The sequence below is a fragment of the Nomascus leucogenys genome, chromosome 8 (assembly GCF_006542625.1).
Source record: "Nomascus leucogenys isolate Asia chromosome 8, Asia_NLE_v1, whole genome shotgun sequence".
In the NCBI taxonomy this organism is placed as follows: domain Eukaryota; kingdom Metazoa; phylum Chordata; class Mammalia; order Primates; family Hylobatidae; genus Nomascus; species Nomascus leucogenys.
In genome coordinates, this window is record NC_044388.1 from 54,651,892 (window position 1) to 54,669,708 (window position 17,817).

General features: G+C 43.9%; 1 protein-coding gene across 1 annotated transcript in view; it reads right to left on the minus strand.

Moving 5' to 3' along the window:
* F13A1 (coagulation factor XIII A chain) overlaps nt 1–13,005 on the minus strand; it is a 183,987-nt gene extending 170,982 nt beyond the window's left edge. Inside the window, exons 1-2 of the mRNA XM_030817263.1 lie at nt 12,907–13,005; nt 10,896–11,043 (exon numbers count right to left, since the gene is read on the minus strand). Of these exons, the coding sequence (XP_030673123.1) occupies nt 10,896–11,025 (130 nt within the window). The 5' untranslated portion in view covers nt 11,026–11,043; nt 12,907–13,005. The remainder of the gene's footprint in view (nt 1–10,895; nt 11,044–12,906) is intronic.
* Between the last annotated feature and the right edge of the window lie 4,812 nt (nt 13,006–17,817).

A 17,817-nucleotide genomic window follows, 5' to 3' on the forward strand; every position in this document is an offset into this window, starting at 1 on the left:
AGACTGCTCATAGGGTTTTTTTTTTTTTTTCCTGAGTAAAACATTCTTCATTTATTTAACTGTTCGTTCGTTTGTTTGAGACAGAGTCTTGCTCCGTTGCCCAGACTGGAGTGCAGTGGCGCGATCTTGGCTCACTGCAACCTCTGCCTCCTGGGTTCAAGCAATCCTCCCCACCTCATCCTCCTGAGTAGCTGGGATTGCAGGCACTCACCACCATGCCCCGCTAATTTTTGTATTTTTTTTTTTAATTTAGTAGAGACGGGTTTCACCTTGTTGGCCAGGCTGGTCTTGAACTCGTGGCCTCAGGTGATCCGCCCGCTCAGCCTCCCAAAGCTAGGATTACAGGCGTGAGCCATCGCACCCAGCCTATTTAACATTTTTAAGAAGTTATTTCTAGAACTTTTATCCAACACTCTGTTTTGGAATATTTTCCATTTTGTCAATTTTTCTTTTGAAGTGTTATTTTCTGGAATTAAGTACATTACTCTAGTTGTGGTTTTTCTGTAAAAAAAAAAAAAAATGAGACCATTACATCTTTTAAAATAAATAGTCTATTATTTCAGCTCAAGATATTATTAGTGTCTTAGATACTCTTAACTCACTGTTGACTTATATTATGCATCTGATAAAGCAAAACCCTTAAAAACACTTTTTTTTGAGACAGAGTCCTGCTCTGTTGCTCAGGCTGGAGTTCAGTGGTGCAGTTTCAGCTCACTGCAACTTCTGCCTCCTGGGTTCAAGCGATTCTCCTGTCTCAGCCTCTCAAGTTGCTGAGACTACAGGCTGACACCACCACACCTGGCTAATTTTTTTGTTTTTGTTTTTGTAGAGATGGGGTTTCACCATATTGGTCAGGCCAGTCTCAAACTCCTGACCTCAGGTAATCCATCTGCCTCAGCCTCCCTTAAAACACATTCTAATGTTATTTCTAGCAACAATGGATCAAAATTCAGTTGAGGCCCCTACAAGTCACCCACTCATGTTGCTATTTGGCTATATTTATTTGTGCAATTGTTTTCTTCTGTTTAGTTCGACGTTAAGACTTTGCATGTGTTAAATTTCTTCTTATTGGATTTGGTTCACTGTCCCATGCTCTTAAGTTCATTTTAACCCCTAAGTATGCATTTAATGTATTTAATATTCTCCCTAGCTTCTTGTCCTCTGGGAATGTTATGAGTGTGCTATTTTATGTTGCCACTCAAGACATGGGTATAAATGTTGATGAGGCAACTATCCAATAACTACTAGCTAAGGAAACGCACAGCAGTAAATGCTAAAATGTGGACAGATAATTATGACACAGTGTCAGACATCTCTGACAAAGGAAGTAAAGAGTACTGAGGGGAGTATCAGGGAGGAACCCCTAACCCACATTTAGGGGGTGGAAAATAAGGAATTTCTCTGAAGGAAGTGAGACATAAGCAGTGAGCAAAAGAGGAGTCAGTTGTCCACGTGGAAAGGGAGGTGGAGAGGAATGCTTCAGGCAGAGAAAGAAGGATAGGTGAAGACTGAGGCAAGAGAGTGTGTAGTTGCTTAAGAAATTGAAAGATGACGATTGGCTGAAATGTATTAGAGGGAGCCACGGTGGAAGAGTAAGGAGGAGGCTGCTCATCATGCGAGCCTTGGAGACCATGCGAAGGAGTTTGGGTTTTAATTGCATGGTGGATCCGGTGAAGAATCTGAAACAGCAAACTGACACGATTAGATTTATATATATATTTAAACTGCTTCTGGTGGCAGAGTGGAAGAGGGATTGGAAGGGGCAATGGTGGAAGCTGAACCCAGTTAGGAAGCTGTTGCAGTGTTCTGGGTGAGGGGCCACGTGAGTTTAGCCTGCATGTAGGGGTTCAAGGCACTGCTCCTCTGGTACTCCTGGATTTGCCTTCTCTACTTCTACCCTCCCTCCCTGCATGATAATGTGCCCCTGAAATGAGTCCTGCCTTGGCTTCCCAAGCAGCTCTACCTACAAGGCAAAGTAAAGCTGGAGAGGGAGAAATACTCAAGTGTTTCTTTGGTATCATTGGTATGTCTCATCCATCCTAGTTCTCATTGCAAATGAAAACCTGGCTTTCCAGCTTTACATCCTAGCCTAGTGTACCTGGTTAATGTCTAGTCAGACTGGTTAGTCAGTCCATCATGGCATAGTGCTAGTTTTATGGAATATTGACAGGTATTGGAAGAATTAGAGCTCTGTGGTTAAACCAGTGTGGAAAATGCTGGCCTAACCAAAGCTGATCAGGATTCTTTACTGAAGCATTCATGTGAGACTTTAATATGCTGATGGACACCACAGATATCCTAGATGGGCAATGGTTTCCAAACGTAAGTGACTATGGAGACTTTTTTCTTTGGAGATCTGCATTTTTCAGAATATGTTTTTGGAAATGCTTCACAACTTACTAATTGTGCAGCCCCAGAAAAGTTATTTAATCTCTCTGAGCCTCAGTTTTCTTATCTTTAATATGGGAATGAAGTACCTATCGTATAGAGTGGCTGACACCAAGTACATTCTTTTTTTTTTTTTTTTTTTTTTTTGAGACAGAGTCTCGCTCTGTCGCCCAGGCTGGAGTGCAGTGGCGCGATCTCGGCTCACTGCAGGCTCCGCCCCCCGGGGTTCACGCCATTCTCCTGCCTCAGCCTCCTGAGTAGCTGGGTCTACAGGCACCCGCCACCTCGCCTGGCTAATTTTTTGTATTTTTAGTAGAGACGGGGTTTCACTGTGTTAGTCAGGATGGTCTCGATCTCCTGACCTTGTGATCCGCCCGCCTCGGCCTCCCAAAGTGCTGGGATTACAGGCGTGAGCCACGGCACCCGGCCTTAATAAATGTTTATTATTATTATTGTTATTATCATTAAGAGAAGTAGAAGAGCATAGTAAGAGCATAGACTATGGAGCTAGGCTGCCTGAACCCAAATCCCAACTCTCACTCACTGTCTTTGTGACCTTGGCAAGTTACGTAAATGTCCTGTGCCTCAATTTTCTCATCTGCAAAATGAAGTTGGTGTGAGGATTAAATGAGAAAATGCACCGAGTGCTGTATCATAGGGCCTGGTACATGGTAAATGCTCAGAAATTGATGGCAATAATAATCATAGTAGCACTGAGCATTTGGATGGGCCCTTAGGACCCATCATTAAGAAGTCAGGTATCTGAGAAGGCATGGTGTGAGGCTGGAATCTGAGCAATGGAAGTCACAAGGTAAAGAAGGTCCCTGGGAAGCTTTTTAGCAGTGGCCTTCTAACCTTCCCAGGGAAGCATGCCCTTTTATACTCCTTGTCTTCTGAGCAGACAGGCTTGCTTTGAATTTCCACAGGTAAATAGAAAGCTTTTCTCCTCTTGATTCTCAGGAAACATCTGTCTTTTTTTTTTTTTTTAAAGTATTATCATTAATCTCTTTGTATTATCCTTATATAGGTGATTTTTTAGCCATGGGATTGTAATCCCCTTGAAGACTGGACAATGTCTTAATTATCTGGCTATAGTGCCTGGGGCAATGTGCAAAAATGCCACAGCAAATGTGCCTCCTTTCACTTGAACACCTTTTACCTGAAAATTCGGAGCTTAGAGTTGATCATTCATTTCAAAATAAATTATCTCATTTACTGTAGGATTAACCATAGGTGTCCTTTAAATGTCATTTACCATTTTATTCTCAAAATATGCTAGTTTCAGGACATATATGTAGTTGAAGGTATGATGTGGGAATTTATAACATAAGACCTCCAGATCAGTAGTTTTGTTTCACACTGGAACAAAATACTGTCTTTCTAGCCTGCTTATATGTTGATAACAAAGGGTGAGAAAAAGGGTGCTGATTAACGCCTTTGAGAATAGAAAACCTAAGTCAAAAAAAAAAAAAAAGACAAAACCTCAGCTCATGGGTTTATAGTTTTTTCACAGTGAAAACAAACATATATATATATATCATGAATATGTTTATATATAATATATAAAAACAGATTATATATTATATATTGTTCATATAAGTTATATGTAATATATTACATATGTTTATATTATATTATATAAACAAATAATATATTACAAATATATATTGTTTATATATTATACATTATTTATATATTTATATATTATATATTATTTATATATAATAGATATAAGCAAACATATATTTGTTTATATATTTGTTTGTTTTCACTATGAAAAAACTATAAACCCATGAGTTTGGTTTTTAAAAATATATTGTTTACATATATAATATATACTTTTTATATATTATTTACATACAATATATTGTTTACATATTATAGGCAATATATTTACATATGATATATGTGTATATATATAATATATAAGCAAACTTTTTATATATATATAAAGTTATATGTATAAAACAAAATTTATTTCATTGCCCATGAGTCAGCCACCCACAGGTCAACCAAGTATTTGGTTCTTATGACAGTTGATAATATCAATTGTTTAAATTATATCATCTATATTGGTATACTTTTGACATTTAATTCTAAGCATGATGTTTTTTAACATGTTACTTTTTCTAAGTGATCTTTAATACTCTGTTGCAATATCACTTTAACAAGCCAATGTCTCAGGAAAAACATAAAACCACAGTGGTACTATAAGTGGGGAAAAACTAAGGCAGTGATAAGTAAAACTTTCCTGTATAATCTCTTAAAAGTCCGTCTTGGGGGCCGGGCGCGGTGGCTCACGCCTGTAATCCCAGCACTTTGGGAGGCCGAGGCGGGCGGATCACGAGGTCAAGAGATGGAGACCACGGTGAAACCCCGTCTCTACTAAAAATACAAAAAATTAGCCGGGCGTGGTGGCGGGCGCCTGTAGTCCCAGCTACTCGGAGAGGCTGAGGCAGGAGAATGGCATGAACCCGGGAGGCGGAGCTTGCAGTGAGCCGAGATTGCGCCACTGCACTCCAGCCTGGGCGACAGAGTGAGACTCCATCTCAAAAAAAATAAAATAAAATAAAATAAAATAAAATAAATAAAATAAAAAATAAAATAAATAAAATAAAATAAATAAAATAAAATAAATAAAATAAAATAAATAAAATAAATAAATAAAATAAATAAAATAAAATAAAAATAAAATAAAATAAAATAAAATAAAATAAAACTTGGCTAAGAAGTAGAAGATTAAAAGCTACACAGAGAGGTTGAGAGTTTAAAGAAATAATGTTCCAGACTGTAGTCGAATGGAAAAGACATGAGGAAGCTTAATGGGTTGTCCAAAGTATTGGGGATAGAGGTGAGGTCCCCAATACCACTGATTAAACAAAATTTATTTCATTGCCCATGAGTCAGCCACACACAGGTCAACCAAGTATTTGGTTCTTATAACAGCTGATAGTATCGAAGACTCTGAAGATGACTGTCATGAAATACGAACATAGACATAAAAATATCATTGTTCATTCCATTGTCCATTTTGCCTAGGAAATGTCCCTTGCCATGGAGTGTGTTCTAGTAAGCACTGATTAATCTATCAGATTGATTTTTGCTTTGTTTATTGGGTTAACAAGACAGTTTAGATGGAAAAAGCGTTATCATCATCCAGGCTCCATTTGCCACAAACAGGAAATGAATTTGCTTCCCCTGTCCAAGCCCAGTTCCTGGCAAAATGGAACAGCTCATTGCTAAGCCGCCTTTTTTTTTTTTTTTTTTTTTTTTGAGATACTGTAGCTAGAAACTTGGCAGCTCGCTCTTTCAAAGTGACAGCTTTCAAACTGTCTACCTAACACAATTTAGCCTAATTCCAAACATATCGGAAAATGGACTGTTAAAGAACAGAAAAAAATCTCCGGAGGACCAACTGCCTCCCTGTCCTCCTACTCTTTTTCTAATATGAAAAAAATGTAAACTATTGTTTCCCTAGGTTGTAAAATATTCTTCAGAGAATGATTATACCTGTCACAGATGGGATCTTGAAATAAGTTAAATGTTTAGGTTTATATACTAGGAATTCCCTGGTGAACTGAATTCTCCATGCAATTTTTGGTAATATTATTACTAAACTATAAGCATAAATGCTATCCATGAGAAACTGGTTTATTTATTTAAAAAAACAACAGGAAAAATAACTCTTTCTCACATTTCTTTTGGGTACCTAGAATTTTAACATGTCCTTAATTAGAATGATTAAAAGCATTTTCTTAAGTGGCTTAAGTTATAAAGTGTTGTTATTAATACGTCCTGGAACCTATAATGTTGAAGGATTGCTGAGGCGCTCAGAGGAAGCTGGAGCAAGAGAAATGAGCTCCATACCTCCAGGGGCTAAAATCCCTCTGGTCTATTCCTCTTCTAGCCTGGAGTATCTCCACAACTTCCAAACGTGTCTCCTGTCCTCCATTTTCTCCTTACAATTTTTTTTTTTTTTTTTTTTTTGAAACGGAGTCTTGGTCTTGTCACCCAGGCTGGAGTGCAATGGCACGATCTCGGCTCACTGCAACCTCCACCTCCCAGGTTCAAGTGATTCTCCTGCCTCAGCCTCCCAAATAGCTGGGATTACAGGCACCCACCACCACACCAGGCTAATTTTTGTATTTTTAGTAGAGACAGGGTTTCACCATGTTGGCCAGGCTGGTCTCGAACTCCTGACCTGGTGATCTGCCCACCCTGGCCTCCCAAAGTGCTGGGATTACACGCATGAGCCACCGTGCCCGGCCCTCCCTACCACTTTGTAAAGCATAATTCTGATTATGTATTTCTGCTAATTAGAATCTTTCTCAGGTCTCCCATTATCTGCAGGAGGAAAGCAAGATCCCCAAGGCCTGTTATGGTGTGATGCCTGCCATCTTTTCCCAGGCCTATATCTTCTCTTTCATCCTTTAGTCACTCCTCTCTTGCAGTATACTGTTCCCTCTACTGCAAACACTTTTCCATGCGCTTGCCTGTCAGGAACACTCATGCTCATCCTGTAAGTCTCAGCTCCAATATCCTTGCATCAGGAAGCCCTCCTCCATCCTCTTCCCCACTCCACCACACCACTAGACATTGATTTCTGTTATTTCACTGCAATTTGCATAAATCACAGTCACAGTCTTTATTACACTGAATTGCAATGATCTTTTATTTATTTTGTCTTCTACACTGAGAGTTTCTTGAGGCCAGGGACTGACTCAACTTTATGTCCCAAGGGGCAGCCTGGAGCAGCTCCTGACACATATGTGAAAACCAGTGTATATTTTTCAGGAACTGAATGAAAGGAGGAACTGCTGCTGGACAATAGCATTTCTCAGTCATACACTGAATGCCTCTTAGTCTCTCAGTAACCTTCAATCCAGAGAGGTTTACTCTGCGCAAAGAGGAGGTTTATCATTAATTGGTTGATTTAATTCTGACAAGGAGTGGTGGGATGGAGGAGATTCTTAGAAAGGTATAAGACCCCATTAGCCTGAAAAACTACTAGAACCCAGTTTTTAAATAGGGCCAGGCTTGCTTTCCAGTTTTAATTCAATACATTAGAACTGTCAAATGATTCCAATTACTGCTACAAATGGTCACCTATTGTTAACAACATAGAGCCAAAGCAGACCGACAACATAAGGTTTCTTCTGGAATGTTACATTTCCAGCTACACATAACCTTTCAGACCAGGAAGGCAGTGGAGAGATTTTTCAGAAACACCAACTAAGCCTGCAGAACAGTCTATTAGAAATTGATACAAATCCAAATCCGAGGAGATCATCTCAGTACCTTTCCCGGCTACAACTGAATTCAAAGGGTGACATTAAAGATGCCTAAAATCATGCAAAGATGTCAAATGCCACCACTGACTGGCTGGTCCCACCTCTGGGATTTCCGTGCCTACCTCAAATATTTCATTTTTTTTCTTGAATATCATGGTGTGTATGAGAGGAAACTTACAAGAGTTTATACATTTTAAAATATAGATTTTACCAAAATAATTCTTAACCAAATGTTACCAAAGCCATGACTTAAGGGCATTATATACACTCAGTATACCTTATAACACCGTGTATATCACACACAGTGATGGGCAAGGCTCACTGCTACAGAACTATTAGCAATGAAAAACTTGCCATTTCCCCCCTTTTCCTCTTCTTGCCTCTGCATTTCTCAGTCAGAATTACAGGAGCAGCTTGCTAACTGGAAGAGTGGCCACTGAAAAAAATGGGGACAAGGGTTTAACTTGGGGCTGGTGTTCCTGGAGCCAGTCATCATCCGCAGATTGGTAACCGCGGATGCAAGGCCTCTTAGAGGCCACTAGTGGCCACTGGGTGAACTGCATGAAGATGGCATTTTAAAAATGAGTGACTGTGCTTTCTACGGTTTAGTCGCTTAGCAAATTTCGTCCCTTAGTGACTTGGAGAAAACTTGATATATAGTGCCAGAAAACCTGCTTTTAGAACAATTAAATATAAATCTGAAATGCAAAAGGTAACCAGGAGATAGACCTCCTTGCTCAGATGGTTTGTGTGCTGGTGTGGTGTGTGTGTGTGTGTGTGTGTGTGTGTGTATATACACACACACAAATATATATATTTTTATATATATATAGTTTTTTTCCCGTCCTTCTCATCTGGGACTTGCTGTCATGATTCTGGGCTTCAGAAACCATATCCCCAGAGCATGTAACACTTATCTTGTCTGTGAAAAATATTAAATGAACGCATATATATGAAATCTGGAGCTCGTTATTAATAATAAATTATAATGCCACTAGAGCTATGAGTCATTCAATTCACAAGTGATTGACTGTTTGTTCATTCATTCTACAGTCACTGGACATTCATATTCGTATGCCGGTGCCTCTAATGGATATCCCAGAATGTCACTTGGGTTGTGGACGCATATGTCTGCTAAGTAAATAATGACTGATTTTTTCAGAGTAATTCAGTTGTGCTGCTCCCCACCTCTGCCTCCAGAAATCAACAAAAGCAGTAATCCCAGATTTTCTTTTCTTAATTGGCCTACCTGCACATGTTCTCTGACAGTTTTAATGTCTCACTAGCAGCATTTTGTTCAGATGTCAGATTTATGGAGGCTACAGGTCGTACATATTCCCCATAGGAACAAGTATTCCCTGGAGTGTTTTCCTGACCTTGCTGGGGTATGATAAGTTGCACATTCCCAGTCAGTGAACACTTACTTATTGGTCACGTGCTGTGGGTCAGACTTGATCACAGACAGTGCTCACTAGATGCTCGTGACAATCTGTGAAGTAGGCATTGCTTCCTTTTTGCTGATGGAGAAACTGAGGCTTGGGCACCTATATGACTTTCCCAGAGTGAGCAAGAAGTGGCAGATATGGAACAGGAAGCCAGGTCTTCTGCCTCTGCTCTCTGCTTCCCTGCACTGCCTTTGCAGAGGTTCCCGTTTTTCCCAATCCTGGCAAGGGTGGCTGTGTCCTGACTCCTCAAGTGGCGAGGGCGGCTGTGTCATTACTCCTCCTGTTCTTACTGCCCACTTCTTCCAGTGCCTACACCCCCTTTCCAGGGGCCCAGAGTCTTTTGTGCCACAGGGGAATTTTGCTAGAAGATGGAATACACAAAGGCAACCTGCTTAATAATTTGGTATCTGTAGGCTTTTCGATTTTATTTGCATTCTTAAAAAGACTCGTAGACTGGGCAAGCAGTGAATATCAACTGCTTACCTTCAGCCTCTATTTCCTAATCTATAACATGGGGATGAGGATTCATTGATTAGCAAGTCCTCTTAAACTCAGTTCTGTGGCTGTCAAGGTGGGGTTTTAGAGAGTGGCACCCAGCTGGGAGACAGACTTCAGAACTACAAGTTCATCTTAGGCCCTCAAACTCTGCCACCTGACTGAAGATGCCCTTCTGTTCTGTGAACTTCCTTTCCCAAACTTGGATGGTACTGGATACCTCCCTGATTTCACTATTTGATATCAAATCATCTAGTGTGACAGTAACACAATGACACCAGTCCACAACACCTGGGCAGGTGTCTGGCTTGCTGGATAAACTGCACTTCCCCTTTCCCTTTGCTGTATGGAGAGCTGCATCAATCTGGGCTTTCAGGCATTGGTCTCCTTCTAACGAGGGGAATCGACCACACAGCTCCAGCATGACCATGCTCACCCATCCCAGCAAATGGGTGTTTATCCCCAGTGAAACCCAGCACAGAACACCCTTAGGAGTAAAATTGGATTTTGGTGCATGAATGCTATTGACTAAAAAGGCTCCCTGCTCAGTGCCACTCAGGGACATGAGTCTGAATGTCCCTGCCATGGCCCAGGGGAATGATGTCTGTATCACCAAACCAGTGCTGGCACCTGGGCCTTGTCACCACTGACGGGGCTGAGAGGAGGTCAGCTGCCGGCTGCTGTACCCGGAACAGGTTTCTAGGGACCAGGCGGAGGCAAGAGGCTGGGGAAGCAGTTTGCCTTGCCAGCTCACCAGGCTGCTCTGGAGAGAAATAGAGGGCTTCTATCTCTATTACTGTCAGAGTCTGGCACTTCTCCCCAGCTCTGAAATTCACAGCAATGGATGGAGGAGGGAGGAGGGAGAAGGAAGGAGGTGCAAGCCAGACAATCAAAACAGCCACAATATTTTGGAAGTGGAATATTCCAGCTAGAGAAAATTCTCTAAAGCATTGAGCAGTAGGGCTGGAAGAGGCCCTAGCTAATCCAGCACTCTGGTTTTGTAGAGGAAATAGTTGACAGGCAGAAAGACAAAGCAACTTCCCTGAGGTTACAAGGTCAGTAAGTGGCAGAACTGGGACAAGGCTCTGGGTCTCTGGTGCTTTCACCACTTAAAAGAAAGCTTTTGCTTCCTTCCTTTATAAAACCAGAGATTGGCAGGGGGCTTCCTTTTGTGGGAACCCCAGTGGAGACAGAGGATGTTTACCTGCAAGGAAGAGGGGCCAGGGCCCGGCTATGCCTGGACCCAGAGCGGTGGGGGGCGGGGGTATGCTCATACCTTGCAGGTTGACGCCCCGGGGCACCAGGCCCTGAAGCTCCACTGTGGGCAGGTCATCTTCCGCTGCGTTAGAGTTATTGGGTGGAACTGCTCTCCTGCCTCCAAAGGCAGTCCTGGAAGTTTCTGACATTCTTGACTTTACAAGGTCCTTCAGAAAAAAAAAAAGGAAGACAACAGAAAAGGCATGTAACATGAGTAACATTTGAGATAAGGATTCCAAAATAGAGAAACAGACATATCTGTGTGTGATAGCACTTGAGCAACACATTTTGCGGTTTGCATAAATAAAAACTGAGAAGTGACAGCAAGGATTAGTCTAATGATGGAATACAGTTCCCCAAGGATCTTGGGGGAGATTTTGTATGTGTCAAAACATAAGGAAAGCAGAAGAAAAGGGGCTTATTCAAAGAAATATAAAAATTAAAAGATTTTTGGAGACCCAGATTCCCCCACCCTCCATAATCCTACAGCAGCATCTTCGCAAGACATGTTTCCTGTTATATGCATGTGCTGTATCTATGTTCATTTCGTACAGATTTATGAGATTATAAGTCACTTTTAAGAATAAATGCACACAACCATGTCCAGATAAATGTTGTCTTCTAAAGCATGTACATTTGCAATTCAATTCAACCAATATTTATTGAGGGCCTACGACATGCCAGGCTGTGATCTAGGTACATGGGATACATCAGAGAACAAAACAGAATTTTTGCTCTGATAGATTATAGTCTGATAGGGTTAGGGTGGAGCCCAAGAAGAGCCGTAAGTAAATCCATTTAGGGGTGAGGAGGTAGGAACTGCTTTGGAAACAGAGCCACATGGAGGAGGATAAGGAGGTGGAGAGGCTGGGCATGCAATTTTAAATAGGGCTATCGATAGGCTTAGGAAGTCAGGGTTGCCAACATTTCGCATTCCCCAAGCCTGCTTCCCCTTCCCTTGGAGCTTGTGCAGGCACTGAGCCAGTTTAAACAACACACACCTGACGGTCTGTGCCCAATAAGTACTTGTTGACCAAATGACCAAATGAAGGGGGACTTTGTTTCTGGGCCCAGTGAAGCTTCCCCCCTTGATCCCCTGGATTACCCAGTCATGACTCCTGGCGACTTGGCTATTTTCAAAAACCAGGCACACCCCCAGGAGATGAAGAGTCCCCATTACAGAGGCCACCAGAGTAGAGAGATGGTTCCAGAGACATGTGGAGCACTAACAACATGCTGGAGAAAAGACAACCACGCCGAAGGTGTTTGGTCTGAGAAGGAAACAGGAGTGTTTGGATGCATAAGGTGTGAATAGGTATCCATAAGTATAGATAAATATATTTACAGTCACTGGTGAGCTGAGGGGGGAAGGGGGGGAGAAGAGAGAAAAAGGGTTAATGATAGGGAGAAGGCTGAGAGAGCCATTCTCTGGTGGGAAATACTGAAGGTAGGCTGTGGCATTTCTAGGGGTGCAGAACAGTGTGCTGCTAAGGGGGAGAAGGGGGGAGCCCCAGGTGCACGCCTGGCTGGGTGAGTGCGGCGGGCAGGAGCCCTCGCTCCTGGGCGGGTCTAAGGAGGAGAAGTGGCTGAAGTTCAGCTCCAAATTGGGATGGAGGAAGGCGATGCGCAGGAGTGGGGAGCCAAGCCGGCGGGGTTCCAGCCTAGCAGGCCGTTCTTGCTTGGCCCCACTCCCTCCACCTTTTGGGTTCCAGCTCCATAATCTGCTCCCTGAGGAAAGGGGGCTTGTCCCTCGGGGAAGCACCTCCAACTCCCCCATCCCCATTTGGTGGCATTCTAAGCAAGCAAGGGCTTCAGGAGAGCTTCAGGAGAGCCTGAGCGAAGTCCCGCTCAGAAGCTGGGCTGGGCAGGTGCGGGGTTGGTGGCGGGAAGCCAGGATTGGGCAAGTGGAGCTGCCTGTGACCGGCGCTACAGGGCCCAGAGCAAGCCGCTTGCTGGTTCAACCAGCAAACGAGGTGCAGAAGGTGGACGCAGCGGGCCCTGGCTCACAGGATGCAGGGGCGGCGGCTTACCTGCAGGCGCTGCCCTCCAGAGGTGCCCTCGCGTGGGCTTGCTCCGTGCGCCTCGGGGACTTCCTCAAACGGACTCCGGAAAGACAACGCAGTTGGCTCTTAAATAACTTCCTAAGAGGAGCCCTCACCCTCCTCCCCTGTCCCACAGGGTTTTCTCCTCCCCCTTCTCCACAGCTGGAGCCAGTAAGGGAGCTCTGAAGATTTTCTATTTACTTCATCTGGCCTGTTATCCCGGCAGGTGCCCCCTTCTCTCCCACTTACCCCTCTGACTCGCAATTTCCCATTCCGGCTTCTCCTCCACATCCCCACCCCTAGATCTGCCCCCCCCCCCCCCACCAGTTGCTGGGAGTACCAGGCAAGGGGCCCTGCAGTGCCAGGAAGTCCCCACCCGTCCCCTTTGGTCAGAGGGTCTGGGAGGGTCTCCTTTACAAAGGAATGCTTTTGCCTGGCAGGTAGGCTGCTACTGTGGCTTGGCAGGAGGGGGGTCTGCCCTCCCACAGACAGGTCACACAGACAGTTGTGACCATGCATGCAGTGAGAGCAACGTGTCCCTCCTGTGCAAATAAGGCATGGTCTGCATTCCTGAATCATCCCAGAGCCACGGCCACCGCCTAACCACAAGACTTCCTGCAGGAATGGGATGCCTAGCCCCAAGGAAGATGAGTAAACATCTGTAATAGTGCCATGCAGATTAGAAAATAACACTTGGTTTTCTCTGAAAATCATTTCAGTGCATGTTCAACAGTTAGAGAGAGAGAAAATTTTCCCCCTAAAATTTTAATTTTTTCTTTTACTCTTTCTTTCTTTTCTTTCTTTCTTTTTCTTTCTTTCTTTCTATCTTTCAGATGGAGTCTTGCTCTGTTGCAAAGGCTGGAGTGCAACCTCCACCTCCCGGGTTCAAGTGATTCTCCTGCCTCAGCCTCCCAAGTACTACAGGTGCATGCCACCATGCATGTCTAAAAATGTCTAAAAATTTTTAGACACCCAGATGTCTAAAAATACAAAATTTTTGTATTTTTAGTAGAGATGGGGCTTTACCATGTTGGCCAGGCTGGTCTCGAACTTCTGACCTCAGGTGATCCACCCTCCTTGGCTTCCCAAAGTGTTGGGATTACAGGCGTGAGCCACTGCACCCAGTCAAACATGGCTATTTCTAACCTTCTTTACTGTCTTGAGATTTCTGACCCTGCCACTCAATCTCCCAACGTTATAGAGAAGAAAAAAAAAAGATGCCATTGGTTAGAAATTCTCTCAATTTTCTGCTACCAATCTATGAACCCACCTGCAACCTTATCCATCTTTTCCTCTTTCTTCTTGTTACTGAAGTTGGAAAGGTCCCTCCTCCCTCTGCATCTCCAAACCAGGCTTGTATGCTGCCTTGTTCTCCAGGGCTTTGCTGTGTCTCCGGGGCTTTGCTGTGACTCTTATCCACTCTTCCTCTTGTAGCTTCAAGCTCCTGCTTGCTAATACTGTGTCTTCTCAGCATTCATGCAATTTCAGATCTCTTCAGTATTTTTTTAAAAACCTCCCCCAACCTATGTCCCCCCTCCTGCTGTTACTCCTCCTCTCCTCCCCTTCATCACTAAGTTTCTGCCATCTGGCTTCCGCCTCATCTACTGAAAGTGGAGGTCACGGTCACCAAGACCTGTGCTCAGGCCAAAAGACAGGATTCAGTTCTTATTTACCTGACCTATTGGAAGCATTGAACTCTCTTTGAAGGTATTTTTCCTAGGCCTCCTTGACATTGAACACGCTGCAGTTTCCTCCAGTGCAGCGCAATATTCCTCGATTGTCTCAGGAACTCCCATTGTTTTCAAATTCCATCTATATCCTGACACTTCCCAAATCTGGGTCTTTAGCCAGGATCTCTTCCAGAATTGCAGACTCCACTATCTAAGTGCCTACTGGCCATCCTCATTTCTCACATCCCAGTGACAACACACACTCATCATGTCTACCATGAGATATATCACTTTCCCTGAAAACCTGGTGCATCTCAGGAGTTCCCTACCTCAATGAATACCATCACTTTGCACGCAGGTGGCACACCAGACGCATGGGCATCATTCTTGAGGCTTCCTTTTTTCTCTCCCTCAATCATCAAATCCGATCCTTGAGCAAATATTTTCCATCCTACCTCTTAAACAGCCCTTGAATCTACCCTTGTATGTACCCCTTTCCAGTCCATTCTCTACAGTGCAGTCAGAATGAGCATTTCAGGGCTAAAATCCGAAATCAAATTATTTGCACAAAGGCCTTATATGGCTACTTCTCTTTGCTTTTTGGATAGATTGCAAGCTGAAACTGACAAGGCCCTATACAAGCTGGACCCTGTCTCTAGCACTGCTCTTTCCCTCAGCACTCATACAATTTGAGGTCTCCAGTATTTTAAAAAAACCTCCCCCAACACCAATCTACCCTCCCCACCTTCCACTGTTGTTTCTCCTCTCTTCATCACTAAGCTTCTGCCATTTGGCTTCCATCTTTCTTGCCTACCATCTTCCTCTGCCATCTTTCTTCCCTGCCCAGTCTCCCTCCACTGACTCCCCAGATGTCTTGCAAGGAGTTTGCCTTGTTGTAGTGCTCCTCAAACTGCATGATCATTTTCTGTTTCCTTGGTTGTACCCGCACTAGACTACAAAAAGGTAGGGACTCCAGCCAGAGTTCACTGGAGAGAGGCTGCTGACCACTTAACTATCCAAAGGCCATCTTTGCCACATTCCTTGCTGAGTGCTAGAGAAAGACCCTAAAGATGTCTAGCACTGCTTCCCCTCAGCATTCATACAATTTCAGGTCACCTCAGTATTTTTTTAAACCCTCCCCCAATCCCTAACTATCATATTCTCGTAGTTCTCCTGGCAAACATCAAATCTGAGTGTGCAGAATTCCAAGATAACCTCACCCATGTAGGGTTGGAGGATGAGCAGCCACCCTTGTACCCTTCAGATGAGGTTACGCAGATGCCAGGTACCCCCAGGACTTGGAGTTGAGTTGTGCATTCAGAACAGGATTGTCACCCTCACAACCACCTCCACGGTGTCACTTTTGGCCTTAGACTAATTATTGGCTGTGTGAACATACACACACAGTGGTTGGCTTTCTGACTTCCCCAAACCACTAACCTCAAAAGCATCATAAATGCAATGGCTTTCCTTGTGCTAAACAAAGTTGATAAAAATGTGTCCAAGGCACCAAGCCCTAAAATGTGGTTGAAGCCCATTCATTTTACAGGGCATTTCCTCATGGTTATATGGCTGAGACATCAGAACAAAGGTTTCTGGTCACACAATGAATCTTGAACTGTGCTAGGGATGCAACTTCCACAGGCACATAGGCTCTGAGGTCCTTAAGGATGGGATGGTGTCTTTTATTTCTGAATGCCCCTTGCCTGGCATGGAGGTGGAACCATGTAAATATCTAAGGAATGTAACAAATGGGGTTCATCCAGGGAAACAAAAACCACTTTAGGTCTTTCTAAAAGAAGGAATTTAAGGCAGGGGATTGGTTACACAGGTGAGAGAAGAGACAAGAAACCAAACAGGAGAAGGTGAGTCAACTCCACAATTAGCAACAGCAAAGAGGAGTTGGTGTCGTCGTAGTGGGAGGGCTGAGGGTGGGTCAGGCACTGGAACCGTGTGGTCCTGTCTGGTGGGAGCTTTAGGTCCCATAATTCCAAGAAACACTGTCTAAGGTCAAGGGGGAGGGAAGAATTATCCTAGCTTGTCCCTTTCTTCCCGCTCCCTCTCCCTCCCTTGTCTGCCATTTTGCTGAACTCCACTAGAATCAGTTGACAAAGGACTCTGGAAAATACCGCCTGCAAAGTTAGCCCCACCACTCCTGTGTTGGGGGCCCCAAGGCTACTCCCAGGTTCTATGATTCACTAGGAGGACTCACCAGACTCGGCCACCCACATGGCTATGATCAGATACAAATGGACATATATTATACATTCTACACGATAAATCATGACGAAAAGATACAAATCCAAATCAGCAGAGAAAAGGCACTTGGGAAAGTCCAGAGGACCAGGCAGAAGTTTCCAAAACTCCTGTCCTAATCAAGGCACATGGGCTGTGCCTCCCAACCCTGGCAATGAGTTGCAACACTTATGTAATGTCATCTGCCAGGGATGCTCACCAGAGGCTCATTGCTCAGGGTGTTTATGGGGGTCTGGTCACATAGGAACCCTCTACCCAACTCACAGCCATTTTCCAGACTCCCTGAAGGAAGCAGGTGTCGAGCATGAGCCACAATTTTTGTACAGTTTAGACCCAGCCAGCCCCACTTCTCAGTTAGGGAACAGTGGGAAGACTCCTGAAGTCCAAGTTCCCAGATTCCAGACAAGGGCCAATCTTGCAAGTAGGGCTTTCTAAGCCAGTTTCAGGTTTGCTATGTTAACTCTTTTCTGCATCCGTACAGGGAAAGGGTTAGGAAAGGCTCTCTGGGCAAACAGTTCCAGGACTGCCACAACACACTGTGCTCTTTCGTCGTGGCATGGCCAGTCCCTCACATGAGATGTCAATAGGCCTGGAGCACGAGGAGACTCCATTGAGAACGTCACAAGGGTAATCCAGTTCTGTCCCTACTTTCTTGGCCTTACCAGCTCAGCATGAGACCTCCAAGGAGATGTGAACTCCCTCTGGCTGCACGGGCCTGGGCATACCTTCTCACTCTTCTGCGGCTGAAGGGGTCACCCCATTGCCTCCCCAAGAAGCGGGGTGAAAATTCCTAAACACGTCACTTTGGGATCCCGGCGTCTGTCAGAAATATATAGCAAACTTTGGGACTTGTGAGTAAACAGAAAATACGTGGGAGGAGGAATTCCGGATCCCCTTACCTTGATCCTTTAATTCTGAGTTTTCATTTCTATGATATTGACACTTTTCTCTGCAGTCTCTCCAGACAAACCAT